At 49.5% G+C, this 10,034-nt stretch overlaps 1 protein-coding gene across 1 annotated transcript in view; it reads right to left on the bottom strand.

The window, feature by feature from the left end:
* LOC307074578 (formin-like protein 2) overlaps window positions 1–10,034 on the bottom strand; it is a 40,753-nt gene that overhangs the window by 18,540 nt on the left and 12,179 nt on the right. The window contains exons 6-15 of the mRNA XM_079734783.1: window positions 7,919–8,065; window positions 6,472–6,598; window positions 6,128–6,204; window positions 4,985–5,078; window positions 3,849–3,923; window positions 3,632–3,742; window positions 1,811–1,960; window positions 803–904; window positions 324–526; window positions 62–153 (exon numbers count right to left, since the gene is read on the bottom strand). Coding sequence (XP_079590909.1) covers window positions 62–153; window positions 324–526; window positions 803–904; window positions 1,811–1,960; window positions 3,632–3,742; window positions 3,849–3,923; window positions 4,985–5,078; window positions 6,128–6,204; window positions 6,472–6,598; window positions 7,919–8,065 — 1,178 coding nt within the window. The remainder of the gene's footprint in view (window positions 1–61; window positions 154–323; window positions 527–802; window positions 905–1,810; window positions 1,961–3,631; window positions 3,743–3,848; window positions 3,924–4,984; window positions 5,079–6,127; window positions 6,205–6,471; window positions 6,599–7,918; window positions 8,066–10,034) is intronic.

Here is a 10,034-nt window from a genome sequence, read left to right as displayed (position 1 = left end):
CTGGTTCTCCCCCTGGTTCTCCACCCTGGTTCTCCACCCTGGTTCTCCCCCTGGTACCTACCGCTGCAGAGGGCGGGCGGAGGTGGTGGGGGAGGCAGCAGGCCTTCAGCCTCTCCCAGAACGGCTCCCAGGCTGTGATAGGACGGCTCCGTGCTGCAGGCAGCCAACCAACAACAAGACATTAGGACTGTTGTCTGTCCGTCCGTCCGTCCGTCCGTCCGTCAGTCCGTCAGTCCGTCTGTCAGTCCGTCCGTCCGTCCGCCTGTCTCTCTGTCCACCTGTCTATCTGTCCGCCTGTCCGCCTGTCTGTCTGAGAGCCCTACCTTGACGACAGGGTGAGGCACGGGGGCGGGGAGGGGCAGCCGGAGTCGGCCACGCCCCCGTCCCCCTCTCCTCTCATTGGCTGGTGAGCAGCTGGGCCCCCCGCTGGGTCGGTCAGCTGGCTCTGCCGGCGGATGGTCTGGTCCTTCTCCCGCACCATGCGGCGCAGCGTGTGCACCTGGGAGTTAGCGCTCGCATACACCTCCTAGCACAGAGACCTGGGGTTAGCCTAGCATACACCTCCTAGCACAGAGACCTGGGGTTAGCCTAGCATACACCTCCTAGCACAGAGACCTGGGGTTAGCCTAGCATACACCTCCTAGCACAGAGACCTGGGGTTAGCCTAGCATACACCTCCTAGCACAGAGACCTGGGGTTAGCCTAGCATACACCTCCTAGCACAGAGACCTGGGGTTAGCCTAGCATACACCTCCTAGCACAGAGACCTGGGGTTAGCCTAGCATACACCTCCTAGCCTCACCCTGGCCTGGTCCAGCTCCTTGTTGGTCTGCATCAGCTGCTTCTCCAGCTCCACGATCTTCACCATGGCCTCATTCTCCACGTCCAACAGCCGCTCGCTCATCTACACACACACACACACAGTATCTGTCAGTCTGTCTGTCCATCTACCTGTCTGTCTGTCTTCTTGTCGCTTGTCTGCCCTCCTTTTTGGGAACCTGTCTGTCTACATGTCTGTCTGTCTGTGATCTTCTCTCTAATTACCCGTCTGTCTCACTGTGTTCAGGCCCTCCTCCAGCTCCTCCACCCTCTACCTGTATGTCTACCTGTCTGTCTGTCTACCCGTCTGTCTCACCGTGTTCAGGCCCTCCTCCACCTTCTACTTGTCTGTCTACCTGTATGTCTGTCTACCCGTCTGTCTCACCGTGTTCAGGCCCTCCTTCAGCTCCTCCACCCTCTACCTGTCTGTCTACCTGGCTGTCTGTCTACCCGTCTGTCTCGCCGTGTTCAGGCCCTCCTCCACCTTCTACCTGTCTGTCTACCTGTCTGTCTACCCGTCTGTCTCACCGTGTTCAGGCCCTCCTCCACCTTCTACCTGTCTGTCTACCTGCCTGTCTACCCGTCTGTCTCACCGTGTTCAGGCCCTCCTCCACCTTCTACCTGTCTGTCTACCTGGCTGTCTGTCTACCCGTCTGTCTCGCCGTGTTCAGGCCCTCCTCCACCTTCTACCTGTCTGTCTACCTGTCTGTCTACCCGTCTGTCTCACCGTGTTCAGGCCCTCCTCCACCTTCTACCTGTCTGTCTACCTGCCTGTCTACCCGTCTGTCTCACCGTGTTCAGGCCCTCCTCCACCTTCTACCTGTCTGTCTACCTGGCTGTCTGTCTACCCGTCTGTCTCGCCGTGTTCAGGCCCTCCTCCACCTTCTACCTGTCTGTCTACCTGTCTGTCTACCCGTCTGTCTCACCGTGTTCAGGCCCTCCTCCACCTTCTACCTGTCTGTCTACCTGCCTGTCTACCCGTCTGTCTCACCGTGTTCAGGCCCTCCTCCAGCTCCTCCACCCGCTCCAGCGCGGCCGTCTTGGTCTCGGCGTCCTCCAGCAGGGCCCCCACATCGAACACGTTGTCCAGGTAGGCCTGGATCTGCACCTGCAGTCGGTCGCTCTCCGTGGACCGCAGCCGCTGCACACACACACCCACCAGGTGGTCTACCTCAGGCATAAAGACACTGCAGCTCTAGGGGGTCCAGGGCCTGAGTGTGTGTACCTCTAGGGGGTCCAGGGCCTGAGTGTGTGTACCTCTAGGGGGTCCCCAGGGCCTGAGAGTGTGCACCTCTAGGGGGTCCAGGGCCTGAGTGTGTGTACCTCTAGGGGGTCCCCAGGGCCTGAGTGTGTGTACCTCTAGGGGGTCCAGGGCCTGAGTGTGTGTACCTCTAGGGGGTCCCCAGGGCCTGAGAGTGTGTACCTCTAGGGGGTCCAGGGCCTGAGAGTGTGTACCTCTAGGGTCCCCAGGGCCTGAGTGTGTGTACCTCTAGGGGGTCCAGGGCCTGAGTGTGTGTACCTCTAGGGGGTCCAGGGCCTGAGTGTGTGTACCTCTAGGGGGTCCCCAGGGCCTGAGTGTGTGTACCTCTAGGGGGTCCAGGGCCTGAGTGTGTGTACCTCTAGGGGGTCCCCAGGGCCTGAGAGTGTGTACCTCTAGGGGGTCCAGGGCCTGAGTGTGTGTACCTCTAGGGGGTCCAGGGCCTGAGTGTGTGTACCTCTAGGGGGTCCAGGGCCTGAGTGTGTGTACCTCTAGGGGGTCCAGGGCCTGAGTGTGTGTACCTCTAGGGGGTCCCCAGGGCCTGAGTGTGTGTACCTCTAGGGGGTCCCCAGGGCCTGAGTGTGTGTACCTCTAGGGGGTCCCCAGGGCCTGAGTGTGTGTACCTCTAGGGGGTCCCCAGGGCCTGAGTGTGTGTACCTCTAGGGGGTCCCCAGGGCCTGAGAGTGTGTACCTCTAGGGGGTCCCCAGGGCCTGAGTGTGTGTACCTCTAGGGGGTCCAGGGCCTGAGTGTGTGTACCTCTAGGGGGTCCCCAGGGCCTGAGAGTGTGTACCTCTAGGGGGTCCCCAGGGCCTGAGTGTGTGTACCTCTAGGGGGCCCAGGGCCTGAGTGTGTGTACCTCTAGGGGGTCCAGGGCCTGAGTGTGTGTACCTCTAGGGGGTCCCCAGGGCCTGAGTGTGTGTACCTCTAGGGGGTCCCCAGGGCCTGAGTGTGTGTACCTCTAGGGGGCCCAGGGCCTGAGTGTGTGTACCTCTAGGGGGTCCCCAGGGCCTGAGTGTGTGTACCTCTAGGGGGTCCAGGGCCTGAGTGTGTGTACCTCTAGGGGGTCCCCAGGGCCTGAGTGTGTGTACCTCTAGGGGGTCCAGGGCCTGAGTGTGTGTACCTCTAGGGGGTCCCCAGGGCCTGAGTGTGTGTACCTCTAGGGGGTCCCCAGGGCCTGAGTGTGTGTACCTCTAGGGGGTCCAGGGCCTGAGTGTGTGTACCTCTAGGGGGTCCCCAGGGCCTGAGTGTGTGTACCTCTAGGGGGTCCCCAGGGCCTGAGTGTGTGTACCTCTAGGGGGTCCAGGGCCTGAGTGTGTGTACCTCTAGGTGGTCCAGGGCCTGAGTGTGTGTACCTCTAGGGGGTCCAGGGCCTGAGAGTGTGTACCTCTAGGTGGTCGTCCAGGGCCTGAGTGTGTGTACCTCTAGGTGGTCGTCCAGGGCCTGAGAGTGTGTACCTCTAGGGGGTCCAGGGCCTGAGTGTGTGTACCTCTAGGTGGTCCAGGGCCTGAGTGTGTGTACCTCTAGGTGGTCGTCCAGGGCCTGAGTGTGTGTACCTCTAGGTGGTCGTCCAGGGCCAGCTTGGTGAAGTCGTACTGCAGGTGGACTCTGAAGTTCATGTCCTCTACAGAGTGGACCACGATGTTGATGAACTGCATACAGGCTACCTAGCAACCGCAACCATCACAACCAACACAACCACAACATCAAGCACAACCAGAGGGGGGGGGGGGGTCCATCACATAGCGGTGGTCCCAGAACAGAGATACGTACCATAAAGTCGATGTTATCGTCTTCGTTCTTAAAATGTTCCATCAGCTTTTCAAAACGCATCGACTCTGAGCAGACCTGCAAGAACCGATCAACCAATCAAACAACAAAACAAATCAAAAATCAACTGATCCATACAGCGACCAATTCATATAGAATTCAACACACCAAATAGCCTATGAATATTGAATCATAGGATTATAAAAGACTTTGTATCGGAGAAAGACTTACTGTTTTAAAGTTCACTGAGACAGCTTACTGTATGAAAGTTCAGTGAGACAGACTTACTGTTTTAAAGTAGTTTAGTGGGACACACTTACTGTTTTAAAGTTTAGGGAGACAGACTTACTGTTTTAAAGTAGTTTAGTGGGACACACTTACTGTTTTAAAGTTTAGGGAGACAGACTTACTGTTTTAAAGTAGTTTAGTGGGACACACTTACTGTTTTAAAGTTTAGGGAGATAGACTTACTGTTTTAAAGTAGTTTAGTGGGACACACTTACTGTTTTAAAGTTTAGTGAGACAGACTTACTGTTTTAAAGTAGTTTAGTGAGACAGACTTACTGTTATAAAGTTCAGTGAGACAGACTTACTGTTTTTATGTTCAGTGAGACAGACTTACTGTTGTAAAGTTCAGTGAGACAGACTTACTGTTCTAAAGTTCAGTGAGACAGACTTACTGTTTTAAAGTAGTTTAGTGAGACAGACTTACTGTTTTAAAGTGGTTTAGTGAGACAGAATTACTGTTTTAAAGTTCAGTGGGACAGACTTACTGTTTTAAAGTAGTTCAGTGAGACAGACTTACTGTTTTAAAGTAGTTTAGAGAGACAGACTTACTGTTTTAAAGTTCAGTGGGACAGACTTACTGTTTTAAAGTTCAGTGGGACAGACTTACTGTTTTAAAGTAGTTCAGTGAGACAGACTTACTGTTTTAAAGTAGTTTAGAGAGACAGACTTACTGTTTTAAAGTTCAGTGGGACAGACTTCCTGTTTTAAAGTTCAGTGGGACAGACTTACTGTTTTAAAGTAGTTCAGTGAGACAGACTCACTGTTTTAAAGTAGTTTAGTGAGACAGACTTACTGTTTTAAAGTTCAGTGGGACAGACTTACTGTTTTAAAGTTCAGTGGGACAGACTTACTGTTTTAAAGTTGTCGAAGGCCGACAGGATGATCTCATGGCCTCCCCTCACCAGACAGACAGCAGCCAACAATTCCAAGACCAAGGCCTTAGTCCTAGAGACAGACAGACAGACAGACAGACAGACAGACAGACAGACAGACAGACAGACAGACAGACAGACAGACAAGAAGAAGTAAGCAGGTTGGCAAACCTGTTTCAACTCCAACCTGCTCCTGAATGTCTCAGGGAACACTGCCTGTGTAAAACACAACGTGTTGGACAATGGAAGTGCGGTCTACTTTCTAAATATACGCCTTTAAACCAAATCAAACTACAGCCTATATTTGCATTCTGTCCTATCGTTGGTTTGCATACAGATACGGAAATATGCGTAAACATAGGCCAAAGATACAGGGATAGGGAGAGAGGCCAAAGATACAGGGAGAGGGAGAGAGGATACAGGGAGAGGAGAGAGGATACAGGGAGAGGAGAGAGGATACAGGGAGAGGAGAGAGGATACAGGGATAGGAGAGAGGATGCAGGGAGAGGAGAGAGGATACAGGGAGAGGAGAGAGGATACAGGGAGAGGGAGAGAGGATACAGGGATAGAAGAGAGGATACAGGGAGAGGAGAGAGGACACAGGGAGAGGAGAGAGGATACAGGGAGAGGAGAGAGGATACAGGGAGAGGAGAGAGGATACAGGGAGAGGGAGAGAGGATACAGGGATAGGAGAGAGGATACAGGGAGAGGAGAGAGGATACAGGGAGAGGAGAGAGGATACAGGGAGAGGAGAGAGGATACAGGGAGAGGAGAGAGGATACAGGGTGGACATGTGACTCCCACAGTATTCTGCTGTACGTTAGTCTCTGTTCTGTTCACCACGGTACGATTATAACATCATTTTATTATTATTATAGACGCAAGAGCATCACACACGTCACACCCCTGTGTGTTTGTGTATGTATGTGTGTATGTAGGCGTGTGTGTGTGTGTGTGTGTGTGTGTGTTTGTGTGTGTGAGCGCGTGTGTGAGTGTATCTGTGTGTGAGTATGTTTGTATATGTAGGTATGTGTGTGTAGGTATCTGTGTGTGAGTATGTTTGTGTACGTATGTGTATGTGTGTGTAGGTATGTGTGTGTAGGAATGTGTATTTGTGTTTACCTGGGGTTTCTGTTGTTGAGACTCAGGGCGATCTCATTCACAGCATGAGGGTGAGACATGACCATGTTGAAGCCATACTGAGACACGTACGGGGAGAGAGACAGACGGACGGACAGACAGACAGGCACACAGAAAGACAAAAAGGTAAAGAGACCGACATACACAAACACAGACAGTCAGACAGACAAAGGACAGCAGAAGAAGAACCAGTTACTTGGTACAAGATGGAAGCTCTCGATGTGTGTGTCTGCCTGTCCGTCTCTGTCTGTGTGTGTCTCCCTGTGTGTGTGTGTGTGTGTGTGTGTCTCCCTGTGTGTGTGTGTGTGTGTGTGTGTGTGTTTCACCTGGTAGTTCATCACAGCTCGCAGACACATCACACACACGTGGACGTCATCCTTCTTACACACGAGACGAGAGTTCTTCAGAGTCCTTCTGCTGGGCAGCGTGTTGGAGCGCGTGACTAGAGCAGAGCTGATACACACAGCATGCACCTTAATACACACTATGCACACAGCATGCACCTTAATACACACTATACACACAACATACCCCTTAATACACACTATATACACACAGCATGCACCTTAATACACACTATACACACAACATACCCCTTAATACACACTATACACACAACATACCCCTTAATACACACTATATACACACAGCATGCACCTTAATACACACTATACACACAACATACCCCTTAATACACACTATATACACACAGCATGCACCTTAATACACACTATACACACAACATGCACCTTAATACACACTATACATACAACATACCCCTTAATACACACTATATACACACAGCATGCACCTTAATACACACAATACACACAACATACCCCTTAATACACACTATATACACACAGCATGCACCTTAATACACACTATACACACAACATACCCCTTAATACACACTATATACACACAGCATGCACCTTAATACACACTATACACACAACATGCACCTTAATACACACTATACATACAACATACCCCTTAATACACACTATATACACACAGCATGCACCTTAATACACACTATACACACAACATACCCCTTAATACACACTATATACACACAGCATGCACCTTAATACACACTATACACACAACATACCCCTTAATACACACTATATACACACAGCATGCACCTTAATACACACTATATACACACAGCATACCCCTTAATACACACTATACACACAACATACCCCTTAATACACACTATATACACACAGCATGCACCTTAGTACACACTATACACACAACATACCCCTTAATACACACTATATACACACAGCATGCACCTTAATACACACTATATACACAGCATGCACCTTAATACACACTATACACACACAGCATGCACCTTAATACACACTATACACACAACATACCCCTTAATACACACTATAAACACACAACATACACCTTAATACACACTATACACACAACATACACCTTAATACACACTATATACACACAACATACCCTTTAATACACACAACATACACACAACATACCCCTTAATACACACTATATACACACAACATGCACCTTAATACACACTATACACACAACATACCCCTTAATACACACAGCATGCACCTTAATACACACTATATACGTACTATATACACACAGTACAGAGGTAATACATACTATATACACACAGTACAGAGTGTGTATATGTATGGTGTGTGAGTGTGTGCATGGTGTGTGTGTGTGTGTGTGTGTGTGTGTGTGTGTGTGTGTGTGTGTGTGTATCTGTACCTGATAGAGAGGCGTGATGCTCTGGGGATGTTGTGACCGGAGGAGGGGGAGGGGAGGTTGTTGTCATGGAGATCCTCGATGGACCGACTCCAGGGAGAGTCGACGGACGCAGCCTCGCTGCTCCCCTCGCACTGCTCCCCGTCAAAACTGGTCACACACACACACACAGACACACACACACACACACACACACACCAGTTTACCTCAACCAGTTAACCCTTGTCACACACACACACACACACACCAGTTCATAAACCGGTTTATACTGTTTACACACACACACCAGTTCATAAACCGGTTTATACCGTTCACACACACACCAGTTCATAAACCGGTTTACCCTGTTCACACACACACACACACACACACACACACACACACACACACACACACCAGTGGAGGCTTCTCCAGTGAGGAGAGGGGGGAAGATCCTCCTTAACATTGTTGAGAATAAAAAATGTAGATTGCCCAGACTACTGTAATGAATTAATGCCCTTAAATATACTATAATGCCTTTGAATATATAATGTTGGTTTCCCTGGGTAAAGGGACATTAGCCCCTATCGCCTATTGACAATTACTTCAGGGAGGAAGGTCCTCCCTCAGCCTCCGTTGACTGTCATTCATTTCCCCGAAAGTACTGGCGGCCGGTGAATAACATGGGGTTCAATGGGAGAGAGGAGGAAAGTCCTCCTCTGAGTGGGTGTGACCTTAAGGCGTCTGATTCGCGCAAAAATCTATTTGCGCTGCGCTATGAACCAATAAGCAGGATCCCTGGCTGGTGAGCAGTGTTGCCAGATTGGGCAGATTTCCCATCCATTTGGTCTACTTTTAACCACGTTAGGCTGGAAAAAATATAATTGGGCGGGAAATCTGCCCAATCTGGCAACGCTGTCGATAACAAACCCGCTCTGCCTGCACTGCCGCTTAGTCAAAGAGACGCAGAGCAGGTGAAATCATCTGAAGGATAACGAGATTCTAACATTTGCGAATGAAGTGTACAATGGAAACATTGGAAACAAAGGACATTGTTCATGTTTAATTACAAAGCATTCTACTTCGCATAATCGAGATCACCAAAAGTAATGGCAACGTCAGTGTTGTGGGTGCTACATGGTTCTCTAGGTACTCATGGCCTACTGGTAGCATTACTACCAATCGACTGTATTGCTGGCCCTGTTTGCTAATAAATAATGGCAAAACTCCAATGTGGGCTGTTCATGGTTTCACTGATGTGAAAGATCTTGATAGGGCAACCAAACGTGTCAAGTGTCAAGTTCACATTGGTGCTGCTATCCGACTTTCCTTGCTAGGCACCATGCCTATAGATCAGGTTGTTTGAAATAATGTTCTCGTTCTTTCACTAGTTTGTTACTCTGACCGTTCTGTTTGATATTGTGGAAAGGGTGAATGATTCAGAGCATGATGCATTTTAAATGGCATCACTTTTGGTCTTGAGTCTTTTCTCAAAACAATTGTAACTGAAAATAAACATAGCTAAATTACAACCAATAACTTCAGTCATTGAGGGCAAAAATAGGCCCAGATTTTTTTATTTAGTTTTACAAATCAAGAGTAGGCCTGATTTGACTAATGGGCTTTGCATCCTTTCCTTCGGCCCTTGCAGTCCATTTCAAATTACAGTGATAACTGGTGGCTTTGTATCAATTTTATTCACATATCTATCGCTCCCTACTATTTTGTAGTTCACCAAAACACCCTGAAACAACTTGAGTCTCACGTTCTTATGCCACCATACACAGGCCAATGGCAACCAAGCGCGCAGTCCTTCCTCCCTCACTTTAAAAACCACCAGCCGCCACTGACACACACACACACACACACAAACACACACACACACACACACACACACACAAACACACACACACACACACACACACCAGTTTATCTAAACCAGTTTACCTGTTCCTACACACAATATCACTTAACTGTTGGCAGACTGGGGGAAATATAAGTACTCTGACACTAGTACTTACTTGTTGGAGTAGTGTAGTATAAGTACTAAGGTGTTGGCGTACTGTAGTATAAGTACTTAGGTGTTGGCGTACTGTAGTATAAGTACTAAGGTGTTGGCGTACTGTAGTATAAGTACTTA

Source organism: Pollachius pollachius, assembly GCF_949987615.1.
Source record: "Pollachius pollachius genome assembly, chromosome: 4".
Taxonomy (NCBI): domain Eukaryota; kingdom Metazoa; phylum Chordata; class Actinopteri; order Gadiformes; family Gadidae; genus Pollachius; species Pollachius pollachius.
The sequence above is the reverse complement of the archived record's forward strand: the minus strand, read 5'-3'. Positions and strand labels throughout refer to the sequence as shown.